The sequence below is a fragment of the Pan paniscus genome, chromosome 2, assembly GCF_029289425.2.
Source record: "Pan paniscus chromosome 2, NHGRI_mPanPan1-v2.0_pri, whole genome shotgun sequence".
In the NCBI taxonomy this organism is placed as follows: Eukaryota; Metazoa; Chordata; class Mammalia; order Primates; family Hominidae; genus Pan; species Pan paniscus.
In genome coordinates this window covers 109,049,689-109,076,196 of record NC_085926.1, presented here as the reverse complement: position 1 = coordinate 109,076,196, position 26,508 = coordinate 109,049,689, and the positions used below count along the sequence as shown (strand labels likewise).

Genomic DNA, 26,508 nt, shown 5'->3' with positions numbered 1-26,508 from the left:
CCCAAATATGACAGGAAAACAGTAACATAACACGAGGGTCAAGAGATGGGAAACAGGCGCGTGACTGTTTTGGTTAGAACAGCCGGGGCACACAGTCCATGAAATCAGGTATTTAACACGTAAATCTTGTTCCTGCGGTTTGGTAAAATAAGCACGGGCAGTGTGAGAGACGTCCCACAAGCTGGAAGGCAGGGACGAGGGTCAATCTAGAGAGCTCCAGAAGCTGTCAGGGCAGAGCCGGGGGAGTGGGCACAAGACAGAAGAAAACTAGCTGTAGGGGATTCTGCGGCTGGGTGGGCTAAAATGGTGCCTTCTCCAGGGTGGAAGGCCATGAGAAGTGGACCCGGAGGCTTCATTCCATCGGGCTCCGGTCCCTAGGGTTTCTGGGCTCACAGCTCAAGTTTCACCGGGAAAAAAAGCGGCAAACGTGCATCCCGGCACCTTAACCTACGACGGTTCCCAGGGAATGAGCGAGGAAGTAACGGTCCCCGGAGCAAACCCGGAGTTCGGCGCACGAAGCACCATCGCCAACCCTCGGCCATCCGCACGGCGACCCGCGCGGCCGCGGGGGAGGGGAGCGGGCCGCCGGCTCAGCATTCGCTGGCCCGGCCCTTCCAGGGCCTCGCCCCGGGCGCGGCGAAAAGTTTCCAGCCAAAGTCTTCGGCACTCGCTCGCACAGCCAACCGCCTCGCTGCCCCAGAGAACGGCTGGCAGAGCCGGCCGCGGCGCCCGCACCCTCAGTGGCGGCTCCCTCAGCCCACGCCGGCCGCCGAGGTTCACCTACCACAGAGCCTGGAGAAGAGCAGCAGCGGGAAAAGCAGCAGCAGCAGCGGAGGCGGCGTCGGGGGCTGCAGCAGGAGCCCGGCTCCGAGGAGAGAAGCGGAGGAAAGTTGTGCTTTGCCGCCTCCAGGACACAGCGGGGACGGCCGCAGGGTCCGCGCCATCCCCCACCCTCCCCCCGGCCCGCTCGCCCGCCCGCCCCCCGGCTCCCCAGGCTCCGGCGCCTCAGGCTCTGGGCGGAGGCTGTGGAAGGTCCGGCGCGCGCGTCCCCAGCTCCCAGCTCTAGCGCCGTCGCTGCCGGCTGACACTCGGCCGAGCGCTGGCGGCTGCCTCGACACCGCCGTCGCCGACGCCACTGCGGAGGCTGAAGCGGGAGCCGCCCGCCGCCGCCACTCCCCTCCCCCCGGCACCCGCCCGCCTCGAACTCCTGGGAACTCGGAACGCACCACCCCGCCCCACGCAAGAGGGGGAAAAGAAACCGACCCTCAGAGCGGGCGCCCGACTCGCCCGCCCTCCCCGCGCAACTCCAGCTCCCGTCTGATCCCCGGGCGCAAGCCCTGTCTCCTCCCACCCCGCCCTCCTACACATGCTCCTCCCCTTTCAAAAAAAAAAATATTCTTTTCATCCACTTTGATAACGGGGTTTCTCCCACAGCAGAGATTTAAAAGGGACAGGAAAATCTGGAATAGGTTAGTCGGCCCCGCCCCTCGTTCCTGCCTGGTTTCCCCCCTTTCCTGCCTTTCCAATGGTCTCGCCCACTCCACCCCTCGCGGGTCCACGGAGGCCCCGGCGCCGACTGAGGCGAGGGCTGCGGGACAATCACGCTCGGCCCTCTCCTCTCCCGGGCGGCGCTCTCCCTGTGGCGGGGACCTGGGACGAGGGGGTGGGGTGGGGAGGGGAAGGCAGGAGGGGGCTGCCCTTCCGTTGCCCATGCTAAAGGTTCCTGTGTAGGAAGCTGGACGCAGCCTGCTGGACTAGTAATCTTCCTCCTCGCTGGGGCGCGGGGCACTGAAGGGAGGGAGAGACTTTCTCCTCCTTCCTGTTCCCCGGGACAGCTGTGCTCTCCGAATCCTTCCCTTCTTCCCAGCCCACTTATCCCCCGCTCGCCAAGGCACGTTTGCACAGGCATTTTTCCTGCTCTTTTCTCTGGGAGGGCGGCTTGGTAGAACGGTCGGCGGAGCTGGGCGAGGAGAGGGGTCTCAGAAGGTTTGCTTTCTTGCTTTTGCTTCTCACTGGCCGCTGGGCTGTCCACTTTCCGCGCCGGGCGACTGGCAACAGGAGGCCATGGATTTCCCCCAACGAGTGCGTTGGTGTTTTTCTTTGGTTTTGTTTCCTTTGCATGTTCGTATGTGTAGTTTTATTTTCTTGCCTGTTTTCGTTTGATGGCAGAGAAGCGACCTCGGGAAGTATTAAACATTTGCCCGTATAAGAAGAGCGTCTGTGGTCCACCATGACCCTCGCTCACCCCAGGTGGCTGCCCGCCCTGCCCTCTCCATCCTCCCGCCTCGCGCAGTACCGGCAGCTTGACCTTGGAGCCACTGCCACATTGGTTCCGCGGGGGGAGTAGGAGGGTGGACAGTTTGGACTGTCCGGCGTAGGGGGTGAATTGAAGGCAGAGGACACCAGTCCTCAGGCCTGACACTATTAATTTTATGTAGGTCCTGTCATCTCCACGAGATAGCCATAAATGTGTTCCAGTAACAGGAAAGCTGAACAAGGATCAGCCGCCCAGAAATTAGCCTGTCGCAGCTAAACTAATGCATGCTTGCGGCCAAGACCACGCTGTCCTCGGCTTTCAGTCAATAGAGTCTTCCCACCTTCCGCCCGCTGGATTACAAGGCTTTACTAACCTCCAAGGCTACAAGCCATTCTACACCCTGCCCACCTCTTTTTTCTTTCTTAACTTCTGCCTCCCTTCCAGTCTCCCAGCGCTCGGTCTAGTGCCTTTTTCCCTCCAGCCCTTTCCTCTTCCCTCCCTCCCTGTGCCTGTCTGCCTCTGTCGTCCCCTGTAAGCTTGTCTCCTGCAGCCAAGGCTTTCTATCACCTGTTCTCAAGATGCACTTATGAATAAACCTTGTCCTGCATCGCTCCGGGAGATCCCCTGATGATGATCATAATTGACAAAAATGTAGCTATTGTGATATTCCTCAGCTGTGCTGACACCACCGTTTCCCTTGAGAAAATTTCTTTTTCTATATTCGCATTCCCTAAACCTAATTTCACTGCTAAATTTAGACAGCTCACTGCGCAGCCACTAGCTAATTATCTGTTTAGATAGCACTTTAACACGTTGTTGAGACTCAGTTAAATGTTAAACAACCAAAATTTTAATATCACTAGCCAATTTCATTCCCCCAGGTTTTCCCTGATGGCTCCACATCTCCAGGAAAAGTAATTTAGCCAACATTTCAAAAAATACCAAAGGCTTAACTTGGGTAGGGGCCATCGGGCAATTGCTACAGAGACCATAAGGAATTAGCATGTTAAGTTCGTCTCAAAAAGATGACATGGAGCTTTAACAAATATATTTCCTCCATACTTACAGAAATTGAATAGTGGTCTGCTATGATCTTCTCTGACCTAAAGTGAAGAGAGAGCATGGAAGAGCATTATTTATAGATGTTATATAAGCATTAAAAGAGCACCATGCTGGTGTTTTATGTGCATATATGTATTGTATTCTAATAATAATATTTTGTGTTTATACAGCATCTTCAACTAAAGATGTCAAAGCACAAGCTCACTTCCCACGGAAGGTAGCAATTACTATTATCTACTTGACAGCTACAACCTAGGCACAGAGGTTAAGTGCTCTGCAAATACTACCAGCCAGTGGTGGTTTTCCTGCCAGAACCAAGTTCTTGCCTTCCAGTGGACACCATTGATCTCTCAAGATGATTCTTTAAGTTAAAAAGTAAGATAACTCAAATTTCTACTTTCTATAATAAAAGTGCCCAATCTTAAATTACATTCTCCTCAGATGAGTGAATTTTAGACATACTCACCCCAAGCTTTCCTGTTGGAAATTTTTACTGGCCACAGAAAAAGATTTTACATTACATATACAACTCATGTTTTTCAAGGGCAGAAATACTATTAATTTTTTAAAAACCTTTAGCACGAGAGTATTAGTGCGTTCTATGCCATTTTTAGTCTTCTAACTTCATAGATAAGTTCACATTTATTGTTTGAATAACAAACTTTAAGGAATACTTAATTATAGCTAACTTATTAATATTTCTGACACCATTGAATAACAAAGTATACATGCATTTTTTCAGAAAAAAATTATCTGAACAGAAAGCAATGTAATCCTAATGCCAACAATAGTTTCATTGTTTTGGGTTAAGAGTACTGATGGTGTCCATCCTACTTTCGGCTCAAAGATTGTTTGCCAATTATCAAGGTTCATTAACTCTTAACTATAAAACAAAGGTTGACATCTTAACAAAGAAGTAATTATGTACAGTGCTGGGCATTTTACATTTACTCAAATAATCCAAGTGAAAGGTTTGAGACTATTATTAGAATTTCATAGCTGACTCTGAAACAAAGGAGGTATTTTACAGGAGAGGTAAGACATTATATACTTCAGCTAATTCTTCTTAACATCAGCAAATTTTTTATAACCTGCTGTGTGAGGACGCACAGCTTTTCCTTTAGTAAAAGAGGTGAATGATGTTTTGTAGAATATTTGAACTTTGTACTATATTTGATAATAAGCTTATGTTATCCAGTTAGGATCACAGTTTTTGTAAAGAGAATTATGCAAATAATAAAAAACAAACTGCAAAATCGCAGAAAAGTCCATCCACTTGCAAAACGTTCACCAACCTTACTCTCATTAAATGCAAGTCTTTCTTACTAAACAGATCTTCCCTGTATGCTCATATGACTTTCTCCCTCCTATTTCCTTTGAATCTTTGATAAAATTTAACTTTATCATTGAGGCTCTCCAGGACCACATCATATGAAAGAGCTTCCCCCACCCTAATCCCTATGCCCTTAACTTGCTTTATTTTCTCCATTGCCCTTACCATCTGACATGTCTCTAATTTACTGTCTGTTCCCTTTCACTAGAATGAACAGTCCACAAGGGCAAGCAAGTATCTATATTTTCACTGTTAAAACTCAAGTAGGCCAGGCACAGTGCCTCCTGCCTGAAATCCCACCACTTTGGAAGGCCAAGGCTGGCAGATTGCTTGGGTCCAGGAGTTCAAGACGAGCCTGGCAACATGGCTGTGTTAGTCTGTTCTCATGCTGCTAATAACGACATACTTGAGATTGTGTAATTTATAAAGGAAAGAGGTTTAATTGACTCACAGTTCCACATGGCTTGGGAGGCCTTAATCATGGAGGAAGGCAAGGAGGAGCAAAGTGGTGGCAGGCAAGAGAACATGTCCAGGAAAACTCCCCTTTATAAAACCATCAGATCTCATGAGACTTATTCACTATCAGGAGAACAGCAGAGGAAAGACCTGCCCCCATGATTCGATTACCTTCCACTAGGTCCCTTCCACAACACGTGGGAATTGTGGGAGCTACAATTAAAGATGAGATTTGGGTGGGTACACAGCCAAACCATATCAATAGCAAAACCTCCTTTCTCCTATAAATACAAAAAAAAAAAAAATTTTAGCCGGGTGTAGTGATGTGCTCTTGTACTCCCAGCTACTTTGAAGGCTGAGGTACGAGAATCACCTGAGCCCAGGAGGTCGAGGCTGCAGTGAGCCAAGATTGCATCCCTGTACTCTAGCCTAGGCAGCTGGAGAAAGACCCTGTCCCCCCAAAAAAACCAAAACCAGAACAAAACAAAACAAAAACCCCAAGTACCTAGAATAATGTCTGCCATATAGATTCCAAACTGGATGATTAAATGATTATTATGACATAGCATACTCAAGTGCATGTCTCATTCAGTAGAGGTTTATACTTCTTTAAGGTCTTGAACATAGGATTGATCATGTATAGTTTTTTTAAGCTGGAAGGTGGTTACTCTGGCCATTGCTTAACACTCTTGATATAATTGTTATTAGTGCTGTTTATTAAACTATTATCTCTCCACTCTGTATTCATAGTTCTGCCCTGGTTTTGTAAGGCTGGTGCTAGGACTCTGCAAACTGTGTATCTCCTTTACCGACTGGCTTCCTGACAGGTTCTATCAATAGAGGTCACTGGAGGAAATGTGGACCCCTGGAGTAAGAGAAAAGGGACTTGTTCCTTTCCATTTGCTTCTTGCTATCAGCATCACCTCAGTAGTAATAACCTGTCATCCTGTCTTTAGCAGCTGATACCAGCCTCCCACTTCTTTTACACTCTAAGTCCCAGAGTCCTCATGACTCCTCAAAAGTACCAGCACCAACTAGGCTGTTTCTGCTTCTCAGAGGTCCAAGCCCCAGCTAAGGAGGATGGCTCCTCTAAACTTCTGAGTTCTAATAACACAAACCTTCCCCTTTGTCCTTCTAGTTCTAAGGGTAGTAACAGCTTCCCACAGCTTATATCTCTAGGTCACCACAGTGCTTCCCTTTTTGATCTACAGAACCATCCCCCCATCCCTGTGTAACATTTTCATAATATTCCCTTGGTTACATAGTATAGTTTCTGTATTCCTGATTGGACCTCAACTTATTTTTCTGTGACTATTTCCCAGAATCTTCTCTTGTAACAGTTACTTTTTTCTAAGATGAGCTGCTTAAAATCACAGAGCCAACATAACTCCATCAATGTAAATAAAAACAAGGCAAATGAACAAAATTTATTCTTTCATTGGCAGTAATCCCGGTTAGCAGAGATGGGTTGGAAATAAGTAAATTTGGAGGTAATTATGTTGTCATTTCAGCAATATATACATATGCTATGTATTTTTGTTGTTGCTCCTCATCCAGGTCATGGTAAAACAAACATAAATTTCTCATTTTTAGATGGTTTAGGTGATTTTTTTACGAACTTAGCACTTGAGAATTATGAAATTAAAAACGAAAGGAATATACAATTTGATAGAAGAAAGAAGACATTGTGTTTGATAGGTCACTAGGGTGACCATAGTTTACTATAATCTATTAGGTATTTCAAAATAGCTAGAAGAGAATAATTCAACTGTTTCTAGCAGAAAGAGAAAACAAATATTTAAAGTGATGGATATCCCAATTATACTGATTTTATCTTTACAAATTACATGAATGTGTTGTCACATGTACCCCCCAAAATATGTACATCTATTATGTATCAGTACAAACAGATGAAATTTTAAAAATTATTTGAGAAAAGATTATTTGGACTTTTAAACTTACAATGAAAACAAACTTACGTTTTACATAACTATCTAAAGCTTAACTCTATTCATAGTATACAACTCCTGTAGAGGTGCTGGTGTTCCAAAAAATATAGTTTGAGAAACTGATATGCAGGCAGAAAGAAGAGCTATACTATATCATTATGGTAGGTAGGTTAAATAATAGGGTAGGTAGTTTTAATAAAGATGATTAAACTACTATATACTGGAGTCTGGGTTAGGTACTGGACATAGAAAACCCCAAGTCCTGACTCCAAATAGTAATAACAATATTCTTGCAAACACTGGAGGGATGTACAGTATGTGAGAGAGCAGAGGAGGACTCTCAGGTCTGCCTAAAAGAGACTGGGAATCCTTCACAGCACAGATAATATTTGAACAGTCTTAAAGAATGACTAGAAATTTTACATATGGATGGAGGAAAAGCAGCAGAGGGAATAGGAGAATGATAGATGGAAAGTTACAGAGGCATGACCAAGTACGATGTGTTCTGTAACCCACAAGCATGCCTGTGCTGCTAGAGAGTACCACACAAAGGGGAATTGGGAGATAAGGTAAAAATGAAGTTAGATGGGTAGGTAGGGATTGCTTGTACCTTGTAAGGGGCTTTGGATTTTTATCTGGTCGATCATAAGGACAAATGAATTTTGAGTAGGGGAATGACAAGATTAGATTTGCTGGAAAAGTCAGAGAAAAATGTGAAGACGGATATATTGTCGGGGGATTTGGGAGAATTATAAGTAGGAGTTTAGTAAAAAAAACTTGTTATAAGGAGCAGAGTGAATGAAGGTCGAAACTTTCATTCATGGATGAAATAAAGTGATAAAGCAGATGGAAAGGAGAAAATGAATTCAGGGGAATTTTAGTATTTTAAAATAAAATAGTTTATTTCCAGAGTGGGTTGAATATATGGTGTGGCTAGCTAGGAGGTAATAATCTAGACAACTGAGAGAAGCAAAAAACAAAAGACATGAGAGCAAAGTGATGAAAAAAAAGCACTCAAAGAAGGTAATGAAAATATGGGTAGAGGCAGAGAGATACTAGAAGACAGAACATAGAGAAGAAAATAGGGGTGGAAAAACCAAATGACAAAGGTTTACAATAATGCAATTGATGATTTTACAAATTATTGAGCAAAATTTTAGGGCAGATTTTATCATTTACTTCCGCTAAATATTGTTCCTTGGAGTCTCATGTCTGAGTTAACCAGCTTTATGTAATGTCCAGTGCAGTTTATTTTAACATTGTCAATAACCAAAAAATATTTGTTGAAGAGAGGAAGAGAGGGAAAAGAAAAGAGTAGATGGTTTTGCTGTTGTATTTAGATTGAACTGAACTAAAGAAGTCTGGTGTCTGTGTAGGTTCAGTACAGTAAAAAGCCACTTCTTCCCCCATGGGTATTTCAAAAGATCCTGCCCTAATTAATCACCTAAAGCATTGTTTCTAACTTGTACCCTTTGATATTTAACCCAAAGCGGATATTCATCAGATGTGCCATGCCCCCCAACGCAGAGAGACACACAGAAGGAGTATAATGTAATGGTAAAACCCCTGGAGCCACATTGCCTGGGTTTCAGTTCAAATCCTCATCTTGTAACCCTGGGCAAGTTACTATCTTACTTTCCTCATGTGAAAATAGGGAAAATGGTTATTTCTTCCTCACCATATTTCAGGAGAAAGTTAGTTCATATAATTAGTTTAAAAGGGGCCTAATATATAAAGCCCAAGAAATGTTAGGTGTGGTAGTAGTTTTATTATCAGTAATATTAATATTAGTATTTTATTATACTTCTGAGACAGGGTCTTGCTCTGTCACCCAGGCTGGAGTGCAGTGACACCATCACAGCTCACTGCAGCCTCGACTTCCCCAACTCAAGTGATCCTCCCACTTCAGCTTCCCAAGTAGCTGGGACTAGCAGCATGTACCAACATACCTGCTGATTTTTAATTTTTGTAGAGTTGGGGGGGGGGTCTCACTATGTTACCCAAGCTGTATTAGTATTTTAAACATACGTTTAGAAATTGCATATCAATCATAGCAGCCCGGGAGTGGAATTTTGATTAGGCTTATGTTGCCAACAATCCAACTGAAATCTCAAAACCAATTCTGATAAACTCTGACTTACATTAACCAGATTGTGTTAATTCAGCATCATTCTTTTTTGTTTACAAACCTCTGCAGTTTACCTCCTGAATAACACTCCCCAGGAGGTCTACATTTTAATCCCCCAAACCTGTGAACAATATATGGCAAAAGGGGATTAAGTTTGCAGATAGAATTAAGATTACTAATCAGCTGACCTTAAAAATAGGGAGATTATCCTGGGTTATCCAGTTGGGCACAATGTAATCACAAGGGTCCTTAAAAGTCAGAGGAAGGTAGAAGACAAGAGTAAAAGAGATGTGACCACAGAAGAATGGTCAGTAAGACACAGGTTACTGGCTTTGAAGATAGAGGAAGGGAACAGTGAAGCAAGTAATATGGCAATATCTAGAAGATTGAAAAGGCAGGCTGGGCGCAGTGCCTCCTATCTGTAATCTTAGCATGTCGGGAGGTCAGAGTGGGAGTCCAGGAGTTTGAGACCAGCTTGGGCAACATAACAAGACCCTGTCTCTACAAAAAATTTTAAAAAGTAGGTGAACATGGTGGTGCACACCTGTGGTCCCAGCTACTCTGGAGGCTGAGGTAGAAAGATCACTTGAGCCTGGGAGTTTGAGGTTGCAGTGAGCTGAGATCTCGCCACTGCACCTCAGCCTGGACAACAGAGGAAGACTCCATCTCAAAAAAAAAAAAAAAAGAGTAAAGACACATCTTCCCCTTAGAGCCTCCAGAAGGGAATACAACCCTGCCCATACCTTGATTTCGGCCAGTGATGTCTGTGTTAGACTCCTAACCAACAGAACTATAAGATAATAAATTTGTGTTGTAAGCCATTGAATCTGTGGTAATGTTATAGCAGCAGTAGAAAACTAATCCATCCCCCAATACCCTTACCTTAACTTCTTTGACCAACACTCAAGAACCTTAACATAAAACTCAGTTTATTTATTTTTATTATTATACTTTAAGTTTAATACATGTACAGAGCATGCACGTTGGTTACATAGGTTACATAGGTAACATGGTTACATGTGCCATGGTGGTTTGCTGCACCCATCAACCTGTCATCTACATTAGGTATTTCTCCTAATGCTATCCTTCCCCTGGCCCCCCATAACATGACAGGCCCCAGTGTTTGATGTTCCCCTGCCTGTGCCCATATGTTCTCATTGTTCAGCTCCCACTTATGAGTGAGAACATGCAGTGTTTGGTTTTCTGTTCCTATGTTAGTTTGCTGAGAATGATGGTTTCCAGCTTCATCCATGTCCCTGCAGAGGACATGAACTCATTCTTTTTTATGGCTGCATAGTATTTTATGGTGTGTATGTGCTACAGTTTGTTTATCCAGTCTATCATTGATGGGCATTTGGCTTGGTTCCAAGTCTTTGCTATTGTGAATAGTGCTGCAATAAACATACATGTGCATGTGTCTTTGTAGTAGAATGATTTATAATTTTTGGGGTGTATACCCAGTAATGGGATTGCTGGGTCAAATGGTATTTCTAGTTCTAGATCCTTGAGGAATCACCACACTGTTTTCCACAACAGTTAAACAAATTTACACTCCCACCAAGAGTGTAAAAGTGGTCCTAGTTCTCCACATCCTCTCCAGCATCTGTTGTTTCCTGACATTTTAATGATCGCTATTCTAACAGGCATGAGATGGTATCTCATTGTGGTTTTGATGTTCATTTCTCTAATGACCAGTGATGATGAGCTTGTTTTCACATGTTTATTGGCTGCATAAATGTCTTCTTTTGAAAAGTGTCTGCTCATATCCTTCACCCACTTTTTGATGGGCTTCTTTGTTTTTCTTTTCAGTTTGTTTAAGTTCCTAGTAGATTCATGATATTAGCCCTTTGTCAGATGAATATATTGCAAAATTTTTCTCCCATTCTATAGGTTGCCTGTTCAATCTGATGATGGTTTCTATTACTGTGCAGAAGCTGTTTAGTTTAATTAGAGCCCATTTGTCAATTTTGGCTTTTGTTGCAATTGCTTTTGGTGTTTTATTCATGAAGTCTGTGCCCATGCCTGTGTCCTGAATGGTATTGCCTAGGTTTTCTTCGAGGAATTTTATGATTTTAGGTCTTACATTTAAATCTTTAACCCATCGTGAGTTAATTTTTGTATATGGTGTAAGGAAGGAGTCCAGTTTCAGTTTTCTGCATACGGCTAGCCAGTTTTCCCGACACCATTTATTAAATAGGGAATCCTTTCCCCATTGCTTGTTTTTGTCACGTTTGTCAAAGATCAGATGGTTATAGATGTGTGGTGTTATTTCTGAGGCCTCTGTTCTGTTCCATTGGTCTATATATCTTGTTTTGGTACCAGTACCATGCTCTTTTGGTTACTGTAGCCTTGTAGTGTAGTTTGAAGCCAGGTAGCATGATGACTCCAGCTTTGTTCTTTTTGCTTAAGATTGTCTTGGGTATATGGGCTCTTTTTGGATTTCATATGAAATTTAAAGTAGTTTTTTCTAATTCTGTGAAGAAAGTCAATGGTAGCTTGATGGGAATAGCATTGAATGTATAAATTACTTTGGGCAGTATGGCCATTTTCATGATATTGATTCTTCCTACCCATGAGCATGGAATGTTTTCCCATTTGTTTGTGTCCTCTCTTATTTCCTTGAGCAGTGGTTTGTAGTTCTCCTAGAAGAGGTCCCTCATATCCCTTGTAAGTTGTATTCCTAGGTATTTTATTCTCTTTGTAGCAGTTGTTAATGGGAGTTCACTCATGATTTGGCTCTCTGTCTATTATTGCTGTATATGAATGCTTGTGATTTTTGCACATTGATTTTGTATCCTGAGACTTTGCTGAAGTTGCTTATTAGCTTAAGGAGTTTTTGGGCTGAGATGATGAGGTTTTCTAAATATACAATCATGTCTTCTGCAAACAGAGACAAATTGACTTCCTCTCTTCCTATTTGAATACTCTTGATTTCTTTCTCTTGCCTGATTATCCTGGCCAGATCTTTCAATCTTTGTTGAATATAAGTGGTGAGAGAGGGCATCCTTGTCTTCTGCCGGTTTTCAAAGGGAATGCTTCCAGCTTTTGCCTATTCAGTATGATATTGGCTGTGGGTTTGTCATAAATAGTTCTTATTATTTTGAGGTGCAGTCCATCATTACCTAGTTTATTGAGTGTTTTTAGCATGAAGAGTGTTGAATTTTATCCAAGGCCTTTTCTGCATCTATTGAGATAATCATGTGGTTTTTGTCATTGGTTCTGTTTATGATGGATTATGTATATTGATTTGCCTATGTTGAACCAGCCTTGCATCCCAGGGATGAAGCCGACTTGATTGTGGTGGATAAGCTTTATAATGTGCTGCTGGTTTCGGTTTGCCAGAATTTTATTGAGTATTATCACATAGATGTTCATCAGGGATATTGGCCTGAAATTTTCTTTTTTGGTTGTGTCTCTGCCAGGTTTTGGTATCAGGATGATGCTGGCCTCATAAAATGAGTCAGGGAGGAGTCCCTCTTTTTCTTTTGTCTGGAATAGTTTCAGAAGGAAGTGTATCAGCTCTTCTTTGTACCTCTGGTATAATTCGGCTATGAATCCTTCTGGTCCTGGGCTTTTTTTAGGTTGGGAGGCTATTAAGTACTGCCTCAATTTCAGAACTTGTTACTGGTCTATTCATGGATTTGACTTATTCCTGGTTTAGTCTTGGGAGGGTGTGTTTGTCCACACATTTATCAATTTCTTCTAGATTTTCTAGTTTATTAGCATAGAGGTGCTTATTAGTATTCTCTGATGGTAGTTTCTATTTCTGTGGGATCCACGGTGATATCCCCTTGATCATTTTTTATTGTATCTGTTTGATTCTTCTCTCTTTCCTTCTTTATTCTTCTGGCTAGTGTTCTATCTGTTAATCTTTTCGAAAAACCAACTTCTAGATTCATTGATTTTTTTTGGAAGAGTTTTTGTGTCTCTATCTCCTTCAGTTTGGCTCTAATCTTAGTTATTTCTTGTCTTCTGCTAGCTTTTGAATTTGTTGGCTCTTGCTTCTCTAGTTCTTATAATTGTGATGTTAGGGTGTCAGTTTTAGATCTTTCCTGCTTTCTGATGTGGGCATTTAGTGCTATAAATTTCCCTCTAAACACTGCTTTAGCTGTGTCCCAGAGATTCTGGCACATTGTGTCGTTGTTCTCGTTGGTTTCAAAGAGCTTATTTATTTCTGCCTTCATTTGCTTATTTACCCAGTAGTCATTCAGGAGCAGGTTGTTCAGTTTCCATGTAGTTGTGTGGTTTTGAGTGGGTTTCTTAATCCTGAGTTCTAATTTGATTGCACTGTGGTCTGAGAGACTGTTATGGTTTTCATTATTTTGCATTTGCTAAGGAGTGTTTTACTTCCAATTATGTGGTTGATTTTAGAACAATTGCTGTGTGGTGCTGAGAAGAATGTATATTCTGTTGATTTGGGGTGGAGAGTTCTGTAGATGTCTATTAGGTCTGCTTGGTCCAGAGCTAAGTTCAAGTCCTGAAAATCCTGGTTAATTTTCTGTCTCATTAATCTGTCTAGTATTGACAGTGGGGTGTTAAATTTCCCACTATTATTGTATGTGAGTCTAAGTCTCTTTGTAGGTCTCTAAGAACTTGCTTTATGAATCTGGGTTCTCCTGTATTGGGTGCATATATATTTAGGATAGTTAGCTCTTTTTGTTGCTTTGATCCCTTTACCATTATGTAATGCCTTTCTTTGTCTTTTTTGATCTTTGTTGGTTTAAAGTCTGTTTTATCAGAGACTAGGATTGCAACCCCTGCTTTTTTTTCTTCTTTCCATTTTCTTGGTAAATATTCTTTCATCCCTTTATTTTAACCCTATATGTGTCTCCGCATGTGAGATGAGTCTCCTGAATACAGCACACCAATGGGTCTTGACTCTTTATCCAATTTGCTAGTCTATGCCTTTTAATTGGGGCATTTATCCCATCTACATTTAAGGTTAATGTTGTTATGTGTGAATTCGATCCTGTCATTATGATGCTAGCTGGTTATTTTACTCATTAGTTGATGCAGTTTCCTCATAGTGTCAATGGTCTTTACATTTTGGTTTGTTTTTGCATTGGCTGATACAAGTTTTTCCTTTCCATATTTAGTGCTTCCTTTAGGAGCTCTTGTAAGGCAGGCCTGGTGATGACAAAATCCCTCAGCATTTGCTTGTCTGTAAAGGATTTTATTTCTTCTTCACTTGTGAAGCTTAGTTTGGCTGGATACGAAATTCTGGGTTGAAAATTCTTTTCTTTAAGAATGTTGAATATCGGCCCTCACTCTCTTCTGGCTTGTAGTGTTTCTGCAGAGAAATCTGCTGTTAGTCTGATAGGCTTCCCTTTGTGGGTAACCCGACCTTTCTCTCTGGCTGCCCTTAACATTTTTTTCCTTCATTTCAACCTTGGTGAATGTGAGGATTACGTGTCTTGGGGTTGCTCTTCTTGAGGAGTATCTTTGAGGTGTTCTCTGTATTTCCTGAATTTGAATGTTGGCCTGTCTTGCTAGGTTGGGGAAGTTGTCCTGGATATTATCCTGAAGTATGTTTTCCAACTTGGTTCCATTCTCCCCATCACTTTCAGGTACACCAATCAGACGTACGTTTCGTCTTTTTCACATAATCACATATTTCTTGGAGTCTTTATTCATTCCTTTTCATTCTTTTTTCTCTAATCTTGTATTCATGCTTTATTTCATTAAATTGATCAATAGTCTCTGATAGCCTTTCTTCCATTTGGTCGATTCAGCTATTGATACTTGTGTATGCTTCATGAAGTTCTCATGCTGTGTTTTTCAGCTCTATCAGGTCATTTATGTTCTTCTGTATACTGGTTATTCTAGTTATCAATTTCTCTAACCTTTTATCAAGGTTATTAGCTTCCTTGCATTGGGTTAGAACATGCTCCTTTAGCTCAGGAGAGTTTGTTAGTACCCACCTTCTGAAGCCTACTTCTGTCAGTTCATCAAACTCATTCTCCATCAAGATTTGTTCCCTTGCTGGTGATGATTTGTGTTCCTTTAGAAGAGAAGAAGCATTCTGGTTTTTGGAATTTCCAGCCTTTTTGCACTGGTTTTTCCTCATCTTTGTGGATTTATTTACCTTTGATCTTTGCTGTTGGTGATCTTCGGATGGAGTTTTTGTGTGGTTGTCCTTTTTGTTGATGCTGATGCTGTTGCTTTCTGTTTGTTAGTTTTCCTTCTAACAGTCAGGCCCCTCTGCTGCAGTTCTGCTGGAGTTTGCTGGGGGTTCACTCCAGACTCTGTTTGCCTGGGTATCACCAGCGGAGGCTGCAGAACAGCAAAGATTGATGCCTGTTCCTTCCTCTGGAATCTTCATCTCAGACAGGTACCCACCGGATGCCAGCCAGAGCTCTCCTGTATGAGGTGTCTGTTGGCCTCTGTTGGGAGGTGTCCCCGCCGTCAGGAGGCACAGGTGTCAAGGACCGACTTAAGGAGGCAGACTGTCCCTTAGCAGAGCTCGAGCACTGTGCTGGGAGATCCACTGCTTTCTTCCGTGTCGGCAGGCAGGGACGTTTAAGTCTACTGAAACTGCACCCACAGCCATCCCTTCCCCCAGGTGCTCTTTCCCAGGGAGATGGGAGTTTTATCTATAAGTCCCTGACTGGGGCTGCTGCCTTTTTTTCAGAGCTGCCCTGCCCAGAGAGGAGGAATCTAGAGAGGCAGTCTGGGCACATTGGCTTTGTGGCGCTGTGGTGAGCCCTGCCCAGTCTCAACTTCCTGGGGGCTTTGTTTACACTGTAAGGGGAAAACTGCCTACTCAAGCCTCAGTAATGGCAGATGCTGCTCCCCCCACCAAACCTGAGCATCCCAGGTCAACTTCAGACTGCTGTGCTGACAGCAAGAATTTCAAGCCAGTGGATCTTAGCTTGCTGGGCTCCGTGGGAATGGGAGCTGCTGAGCTAGACCACTTGGCTCCCTGACTTCAGCCCCTTTTTTAGGGGAGTGAACGGTTCTGTCTCACAGGGATTCCAGGCACCACTAGGGTACAAAAAAACAACTACTGCAGCTAACTTGATGACTGCCCAAACAGCCACCCAGTTTTGGGCTTGAAACCCAGGGACATGTGCTGTAGGCACCTGAGGGAATCTCCTGGCCTATGGGTTGTGAAGACCATGGGAAAAACGTAGTATCTGGGCTGGATAGCACCCTCCCTCTTGGCATGGTCTCTCATGGCTACCCTTGGCTAGGGAAGGGAGTTCCCCAACCCTTGCACTTCCCGGGTGAGCCAACACCCCACCCTGCTTCAGCTTGCCCTCCGTGGGCTGCACCCACTGTCTAACCTGTCCCAGTGACATGAACCAGTTACCTCAGTTGGATATGCAGAAATCATCTGCCTTCTGTGTTGATCTCACTGGGAGCTGCCGACCGGAGCTGTTCCTATTCGGCCATCATGCCTGGGAAATCAAAACTCAGTTTATTTCTAACTACCTTATCTAGCTTGCCTCTCTAGGCCCTAGGCCCACTCCATTCCTGAGTAGTCTCTTTCTTTTCCTCATAAGGCCCTTAAGGACCCTGTTCCACCATAAACAAACATCTCACTCTACCTTCTCAAACTAAATGAGACATGAATTTTTATCTTAAAATTTAAGATCTTCGGCAGCCTTTTCTAAAAGAAAGCTTCTATTTATTCCACTTTCTTCAACCCACATTGCTTGAAATAGGTCTGGGTAATCTACTTCTAGACCATTGTTTGTAGCCCTTCTTCAACAACCCCCCTCCCCTGCTTTGGAATTCTGTGTCTATTTTTTTAATTTTGCTTCTACTTGAAGTCCTTGAAAAAATCAGTTGTTTTCAATCTCCTGAGAAACTCTGGTCTCAGTAGGAATTTCTCATTTAAGAGTTTTTTCTATCCTAGCCTCCTATTTTCCTACCAATTTATCATCACTGTTAAATTTATTCTTTGTCTTCCAATTTTGTCTTTGTCTTCCAATACTTATCTCCAAATCCATTACTCCCATTTAGCTTTTCTGCCTTTATATTCAGACTGGACTTCATGTTAAACTTTTCAATAATGTGCTCATCAGCCCTTGTGTGCTTTGCTAACCCCCACTAATGGCATTCAGCACTCCTGCCATACCTATCAGGAGTAGCTTCATAAAATCTCAGCAAGGTGCCAATTGTAATTCCTGATATTTCATGGTATCAAACTTCTCTTCAGGTTCTCAAAGCTATGCAAGAATCTATAGTCATCTTTTTGAAGCCTTTACAGTGACTGCTTCAAAATTTTCCCTTTCTCCTCAAGCCTCCATCCATTTCCTTAGCGCATACAGTCTCACTGGATAACACTGCTTCTTATTTCTCTGAGAAAAAAGCATTCCTAGATGAACTACATCAATTACCTTCTAATGTGTTGGGGTGATTAGACCCAACACCAGGCCGTGGGGGCTACAAAGTCTGGTGGAGTCAAAGGAATGAGAAAAGACAAGTTAAGAGTGCATAAGATGGATCCAGGGGCCAATGCTGGTATAGAGGCTGCGAAGGTCCTGAGCTCTGGGAGCCCACACTATTTATTGGTGATCAAAGAAGCAGGTGGTGAGGATGTGTGGATGTGGGGATAAACAGGTGAGGACATGAGGACGTGGTGGTAGAAAGGTAGCGGTGCATCAAGCGTAGCTGTGACGGTTTAGCATTTTCTTTGACGCATATGTAATATGCTCTGCTACCTGAGATAATGGAAAACATGTTTATGAGCCTGGGAGAGCAACCAACAAGTCTGTGCACATTTCAGAGGCCGCGAGGGGTTTTATGCCCTGAGCCCTGGATTCCATCCAAGCCATGAGGGGTGCTATGACCTGGGCTTAGATTTGTGATGTGGCAGGACAGCCTTCCACCCTTTGGCACAGAGCTTGGTGTTTAAAAGGCCACGAGGGGTTTTAGACCCTCGACTCCAGACATCTTCCAAGATTCTTTTATATTATGGCAGACAAGCCAGTCTGGCCTCAGCTCTTCTACTAACACTAATGTAACTTTTCTTGTCACCCTTTCCTCTCTCTCAGCAATAATTTCAAAGTTTGTTGACTGTAACATTATCTCCACCCTCCCCCACAAATCAGAACCTATAAATGGCTATATTATAAGCAGCTGAAGATGGAAGAGCATAGATACAATTCACCTCTTAAAAATAGATCCAACACTGAATTTCAGAATCAGGAACCCAGCTTCAAAGATAACAGTCTGCTGATAGTTCAGCTGCCCTCTTGTACCCTAGAGTCTTTTTGTTATGGGAATAAAGAGCCAAAGGAGTTGACCTAGTAGACAGAATTAAATTGGAGCACTATCAGCCAGCTTGTCAAGGGAATCAGTTCTATTTGTTTCATAATCAAATACTTTAATGCTCAGCTGTTGCCATTCACTATTTGAAAATATCATTATGGCATAAAATGTATGTGAATATTTGGGTAAACAGATTTTGTTGATTTCATATTCCCAGTAGCTGGGACCAAGGTGTGCCCCACCATGTCCAACTGATTTTTTAAATTTTTTTGTAGAGACAGGGTCTTGCTATGTTGCCCAGGCTGGTCTCAAACTCCTGGACTTGCACCTTGACCTCCCAATGTGCTAACATTACAGATTTCATTGTTTTTATGTTTTGTTGTCTTCAAATCTGTGAAAATCTGTTTTCACGGATTTTGTTGTGTTTCTGTAACTAGATGTGCTAGAACCTCAAGATTAGAGGGAATCTTTGCTCTCTAATTATTCTCTTTTTTGGGACTCCTTTCCTATCTATCTATTTTCATAACTATCTTCATGGTTACTTAAATTAATGTGAAATATATTCAATTATTGAAAAATATCTAGGCATTCATGCTTCCAATACAATTATATTAGTCAGGGTTTTCCAGAGAGATAGAACCAATAGGATACATACATATGTAAGTATGTAGGTAAATAGATAGGTAGATATATGATTGATTTATAGATAGATAAATAGGTACATGATAGATAGATAGATAGATAGATAGATAGATAGGATTTATTAGAGGAATTGGCTCGTGTGATTATGGAAGCTGAGAAGTCCCCCCACAGGTTATCTGCAAGCTGAAGATTTTGGAATGCCAGCATCATGGCTTAGTATAAGTTTAAAAGCCTTGGAACCAGGGAAGTGGGTGGTGTAATTCTCAGTTTGAGATCAAAGGTCTGAGAATCCAAGGTGGGGTTGCCACTGGTGTAAGTCCTGGAGTCCTAAGGCTAGAGAGCCTGGAGTTCTGATGTCCAAGGACAGAGAGAGGAGAGCATCCAACCTCCAGGAGAGAGAGAGGGGAAATCTTTTTCTGTCCTTTTTTGTTCTGTTGGGCCTCCAGCCAATTGGATGGTGCCTGCCCACATGGAGGCAGATTTTCTCCACTCTGTCCACTGACTTACAGTCCAATCTCCTTTGGAAGCACCCTCACAGACGCACCCAGAAGTATTGCTTTACAAGTTCTGTGGGTATGCCTTAGTCCAGTCAAGTTGACACCTAAAATTAATCATCACAATGAATATGTCACTTTTTGGTAAATTTCTGTATAACATAAGAGAAATCCCTGAGGAAGGGACTCTTTTGCCTATGGTAAAATAACCATTCCGAACAGTTTTTGTCCCTGAAGGGATTATTAACAATAAATGAAGGAACTGCCCTTTTGAATACTCTAATAAAAGATACACTGCATTTATTCAGCAAATATTTATTCCACATCTTCCATGCTCCATCCGGTGGAGTTGTAGCAATGAATAAGTCATATATGTCTTTCATTTCTATGACTTTTCAGTTTGGCATGAATGGTAGATATTAAATGAATATCATGCATTTAATTATTTAGTCTCAATTTTATGAATGTTATGAGGAAAGGCACAGGGTGCCAGAAGATACATACTGAGGGAACAAAATTAATATTTTGTGGACAAAAATAGCTTTGTTGATGAACTGTTGTTTAGGCTAAGACCCAAAGGATAAATTAATATTAACCCTATGGAAAGTGCTTGTGTGTGTGTGTGTGTGTGTGTGTGTGTGTCTTGATAGAGGGGTTTAGAAGCCAAGTTTGGTTAATTTGAAAAATTAGAGCAGGAACATATGCCTTTTATTTGTGTTCCCCTCTCAATCACAGGAGCTGAAAGCCTGCAAACTACATTCTGTTAAGTCTTTGGTAAACACATTTCATATTAATTTCTGTTACAAGGCAGCAGAAATAGGCACAGTGCCTCCAACATATCAAAGGAAAGTAAAGGCTAGTGGAAGGGGATAACAGCTTCCTGACCTCCAGGTAATATTTCATTCATTGAAACGGTTCTTGGATTCTGTTTTTCCAGCTGTACACTGACTAATACGGGATAGAGTAATGGCATAAGAGCCTAATGATGTTAAAAGGGACCAGGTAAAGGATATTCTTATGGGTTGTATGAAGTATATTGGATTTCATTGTAACAGCAATGGGAACCCATTGAAGGATTCACAATAGAGAAGAGATATCAATTTTCCATTTTTAAAACGAGCAATTTGCCACGAAGAGAATGGATTTGGTGAAAATAAGAGTGAATTCAAGAGTGGATATAAGAATTCAAATAAGAAATTATGGTAGTTAGATCCAAAGTGATAAAAGTGGAGAAGTTGTCAGAGCTGAAAAGAAATTGATAGGACTTGGGGCTTGGTTGGATTTAGGGGGTAAGATGGAAAAAGTAAAGGATGATTCTAAGATTTCTGACATGAGCACTGGGTAGATGATGATGTAATTCACTGAGATAAGACAATTTTAGGGACAAATATCATAACTTTGAGTTCAAATTGCATATGAGATATACAAGCAGATATGCTGAGTATAGTTATATATGTAGATGTAGAACTCATAACATCAATCTATGCTGCAAAGTAAGTTTAGAAGTCATCAGCAAATTGATTATATTTGCAGCCATGTAAATATATGAGATCTCTTAGGACATGAGCATATTGTGAGAAGAATAAGGTCTAATCCTAAGAAATGGGAATATTTAAATGACATGCTGAAGAAAAGGTAGTGCCAGAAAAAGAAAATGAGAAGTGGCCAGAAAGGAAAAAGGGAAATTAAAATGTGGCATCATAGAAACTGAAGGACAAGAATATTTCTAGAAAGAGGAAGTAATTAATTATGCTTGAATACTATGATTGAATGAATACATTGGTAATCTCAGCAAGAGCAAGTAACAGAAACCAAACAGTTGCTAATATAAACAGACACTGAATTTGTTTAAAGGATGTTAGGTAATTTATTAAATCTCTGAGAGGTGTGGTAAACCACATTAGAGTCCAGAAGCAGAAACAATGCCCAACCAAATGTTGCAGAAGTAATCAAGAGAAGATACTATTGATGCAGCCAATGGACACTAGCTGCCACATTTGGCAGCAGGGAGAAGACTTGAACTATGCATTAGACACCACTTTTTACACTGCTGCCATGATCACTTCTGAAACTCAGTTTCCCTGCAACTGTCACCACCACAAAAGACTTTCTTGAGGGCCACATTATTCACAGGTCAGTGCCCCTGACCTACCTAGTAATGGAAACAGAAGCTAGGTTGAAACTAATGGTGGAATAAATGGAAGACGAGAATTTGAGAAGAAAAAAAAAAGAATACAGTTGACGTTTGAACGATGCAGGAGTTAGGGGTGCTGACTCCCTGCACAGTCAAAATTCCACGTGTAATTTTTGACTTCCCGAAACTTAACTACTAATAGCTTACTGTTGGCATTACTGATAACATAAACAATTGATTTACAGGTATTTTGTATGTTATATGTATGATATACTTTATTCTTACAAGAAAGTAAGCCAGATAAAAGAAAAGGTTATTAAGAAAATCATAAGGAAGATAAAGTATACTTACTATTTATTAACTGGAAGTGGATCATCGTAAAGGTCTCCATCCTCATCATTTTCACATTAAGTAGGCTGAGGAGGAGGAAGAAGAGGAGGGGTTGGTCTTGCTGTCTCTAAGTTAGCATAGGCAGAAAAGAACCCACATGTAAGTGAACCCATGGAGTCCAAACCCATGTTGTTCAAGGGTCAACTGTAGATAACTTTTCCAAGACATTTAAAAGAAAGGTGAGAGAGCAGTGGCTGCAAGTCAGCATGACATCCACAGAGAGTTTTTCAAGATTAAAAAGATATAGCAAGTAGGGAGAAGCTAATAATATTAGGAAGTTAGAAGGTGTTTTAAGATATAAGATTACCTGAGTAACAAGACAAGAATGCTTACTATTACAATATTGTCTAACATTATTCTGAGGATACCAAACATAGAAAATGAAAAAAGAATTTTGAGGTTTAAATATGAGAAAGGAAGAGGTTAAATTATTACAATTTTCAAGTAATATAATTATATTTGTGAAAATCTTAAGACAATTTTTTTAAGATCAGAATTCAATAAGGTGACTGACTAAAAAATTTGTATACAGAAATTAGCAGCCCTCATATATTGAAACAACAGTGAGTTAGGAGATCTAATAAAAGACAAAATCCACTTACAATACCAATAAAAATGATAAAATACCTAGAAATGATCTTAACAAGAAATACGTAAAATTTATATGAAGAAAACTTCAAAATATAAATTACAAAAGTAATAGAAGAAACCATAAGGTTTTTTTGTAATCATGGATTAGAAAAGGATTTTCCAACTATATAACAAAAGCCAGAAGTCATCAAAGTAAAACTTTAATAAATCTGATTATAAAAAATTTCCTGCATGGCAAAAAAAAAAAATACAACACACATTACAAAAGCCATCTTTACATATAAATAATGTCTACAATTCAATTTTCTAAAAGTATAACATGAGAAAATAGGAAAGGGATATGAACAGAGAAAAGCAATCAGAAATGGATTTTAAATATTTGAAGAGGCTCAATCTTATAATAGGCAAAATGTTAATTAAAATTATGAAATCAGCAAAACCCTTGTGATGGCCTTGTGTTAGGTGAGTTTTACTGCTTGTTGGGGCTTAGAAAACAATACCCCAAAATGAAGGCTTCAAGAGTAGCCTCAGAAGCAAAGGTGTTTCTTTGACCTTCTCCTCCCCTCCTGTCTCTGGCCTTTCATTCTTCCTTGAGGCTAGCCACAACTAGAATCCATCTTTCCCAAGGCAGATCACAGAAACCAGAGACCCTTTCCCCTAAAACCAGCCATAAAACTTAAAAATATTACTCCAGTTTGCCCCCATGCCCCCATTTTCTGTGTAAAAATTGGCCATAAAGAAATTATCTGACTTGTCTTGTTTGATTGTAGGGCATAAGACTTCCATTCCAGAGGGGGTCCTGCCCCATGTCCAGAAGGAAGAAATGCATGCTCGAGAGGTCAAGAATCTAGGCAGACAGGCCTTACTGGGTTTCCCCACTCAGTCTATTAGCATTAGATAATATCCTTTGTGTTCAGTCATATTTCTACATGGCTGTACATACTTCATTTAACCTGAGAATAAAAATAGACAGTTTTCCCTGTTTCTTTGGGTATTCATTCTGAAAGCTCCCATATGCATAAAAGTATAATCAAATAATTTTATATGCCTTTTCTCCTTTCAGCCTGCCTCTTAGTGATTTTCAGCAAACCTTCAGAGGGCAAAGGGGATGTTTTCCCATGGCCCCTACACTCTCATACATTTTTGGTGGGACTGTCATTTGATTTGATCTCTACGGAGGATAATTTGGCAATATTTATCATAATTACAATGGCGTTTACCCTTTAGCCAAGTAATCCCATTAATAGGAATTTAACTCATAAACATATTTTCAGATATGTGAAATAATGTACACAAATATTCATTGCAATGTTGCTTATAATAGTAAAAGTTTGGAGACAATGTAAATGTCCATCAATAGGGTCAGGTTAAATAAATTATACAACATCCCTAATTTATACTATGCAATTTAAAAAGAATGAATCAATACTTTGTGAATCAATATTGTGTCTAAGATGTATTTTAAGTGAAAAAGCGAGATATGCCACAGTGTATAAAGTGTGTTGCTTTTTTTTTAAGCTTGAGAAAATATTTGTATGGATTTACTTAGGTGTGCATAGAATATCTCCGGCAGTATACCTGCCCCTAAGAGAAGATAGATGACTGGGGCTAGAAATAAAAAAGAAATTTTCTGTCATAATCCCTTTGTAATTTTTGAATTTTAGACATTTAAATATGTTGCTTACTGAAAACAGTTAAAACTTGAGCAAAAAGCATGAGATTCCTGGAAATATATAAAGGAATATATGCCAGAATAGTGGAGAGATCGGCCTTGCATGTAAGAGGAAACACTTCCTCCATTTTTACAGATCAGAAAGAATACAGGGGAGTTGTAGCATTGATTTGGTGCAGGAAGTTGAAGGGTTGAAGAAATTTTTTGAATGACGCTTTTTTTTAAGGGAGGATGCAAAGTAATGAGAGTATAAGAGATGAGTAGAAGTTTGAAATAATTATTGTGAATATAGGAGAGTGAGTTGACTACAGGAGTGTAAAATTGCAAGGCAGTATTAAGGGCCAAGTAAAGGTTAGGCATTAGAGATCAAAACTGATTTCTATTTGCTCAGTTGTCTGATATTTCACCATCAACTCTTAGCTGGCTGGGGTGAGACAAAAAGGTTAATGAAAATGAGATGTTCACTTTTCTTGCTAAGAGGAAGACTGAAGGCAAAATGATCTCTATGAGTGGAAGAACACCCTAAAAATGGGTGATTAAGCTGCCAGGAAGTGCCACCCTGGTAGGGAAAAGTACCATTTGACTGTTTGCCATCATCTGTCACAAAGAGACAAGAACAAATTTACAAAGATTTGCTTACACAGAAGCAACACAAATCCTATTTGGTTTTCCTAAGTTCTCAGAAGTTTTGTAAGATCCTGACTAGTTTAAGCTCTATCTGTAAAATCTATAAACAAGTTGTCAGCTTGCAAACTCCTTTTAACTCATTTGTTACTCATGTTAAATTCAGTATAATAAGAATCTATTTTGAGATGTTTCTTAAAGGAACTTTAAAAAGAATAATATACTAAACTGGATTTTAAAAATATTCTACCATTTAAGCCAAACTTAGAAATAGAACTGTTATATCCTGAATCATGCTGATTTATAATTATTACAATGTTGAGTAGAAAGAATGTGTATGTCTGTTGTTCTTGACATATTAACTGTTAAAAATTGAAGGACATAAAACAAATAATTACTATTTTTAAGCTTTTCACCTTGAATATAGCACTCTGTTTCTGTTCACTAGAAATGCCTTTTAAAATACTAATTTTTAAGGTTAAAAATAAATGTCATTTCTCAGTAATTTAATCTTCAGATGTATTAAGTCCCTTTTGTTATTTAAAACTCTTAAAATTATAATATATGTGAGAAGATCCAATAGCTTATTTTTATTATGATAACATGGCCTCCTATTGAAAATGAAGGTAATATTCATTCCCAGAAAGTCTGTTTTTGCAAATCCTCTTAGAAAGTGCTTTAAAAACCTCTTACTTTATTCATATGCTTATGGAGGTAGTTCCCAGTCAGTGCCCAAGCATTGCCTCCCACAGTTATATTGAAATAGCAACAATGAAAAGGCTGCTTCTTCGGAGTTCTCATTGAAAAAGAATTTTCTTTATGCTGGGTGCAGACTGAGGACTTGATTGATAGTCCTTTAGATATTCTTCAGTGATAGGCCAGTAGTTCTGTATGTATTAGTATGGGAGTATAAATTGTACATTCTTACAATGCAAAAAATTATTTGGCTTTCCATGTAGGTCCAATGGAAAAGTCCCATTACATTGACTAGGACCCACACTTGTGAAGAATTATGAAAACACAGAGCATTTTGCAACAAATTATGTAATCATGTAAATAGTAAACTAATAATAAACAGTAAACTGATAACAGCAAAATATATTTAAAATTTGTACTGTTACATATCTTCATTGGCACACAAAGATAATGCTATTTTAAAAAATAAGATCAGAAGCTTGAAATGTGTACAGTACTTCTTTTATTGCTTATGAATGCGATAGACCAATGTACTTTTTGAATCAGATAATTTTTTGACCTAAATGGGTTTAATCCTCTTCTTTATACTTTATACATAAGGAAACAGGCTTGTAGAGAAGAAAAGATTTCTTTTCTCACCCATTGCTAGTTTTATGGCTGAGGCCTCTATTAAAAAAAAGAGGTTAACAAGAGAAAAATCACAAATATGTATTTACTATAAAGTTTATGTGATATGGGAGACTTCATAAAGAAATGAAGATCCAAAGAACAGGTAAACCTATGTGTATTGTATGCTAGGTTTAATGGAGAAGTGGATAGTCATGGAGAGGTATGATTAGACTAAGTGGGTTAGCAAGGCAG

At 40.5% G+C, this 26,508-nt stretch overlaps 2 protein-coding genes across 6 annotated transcripts in view; one reads left to right on the top strand and one right to left on the bottom strand.

Annotated features, from left to right (window-relative positions):
- NECTIN3 (nectin cell adhesion molecule 3) overlaps positions 1 to 1,169 on the bottom strand; it is a 130,792-nt gene extending 129,623 nt beyond the window's left edge. Inside the window, exon 1 of one of the 4 annotated variants that reach the window (XM_034957065.3) lies at positions 785 to 1,169. In XM_034957065.3, the coding sequence (XP_034812956.2) occupies positions 785 to 944 (160 nt within the window). In that variant the 5' untranslated portion in view covers positions 945 to 1,169. Of the gene's footprint in view, positions 1 to 451; positions 543 to 784 lie in introns of those variants that run through there. The other 3 variants (XM_057301855.2, XM_024928162.4, XM_034957067.2) reach the window with 3 other exon arrangements.
- Positions 1,170 to 3,507: 2,338 nt separating this feature from the next.
- The window catches only part of LOC100996032 (uncharacterized), a 426,340-nt gene continuing 403,339 nt past the window's right edge, over positions 3,508 to 26,508 (top strand). For both annotated transcript variants that reach the window (XM_063602889.1, XM_055110265.2), the window contains exon 1: positions 3,508 to 3,694. The gene's annotated coding sequence lies outside the window, so the exon portion shown is untranslated. The remainder of the gene's footprint in view (positions 3,695 to 26,508) is intronic.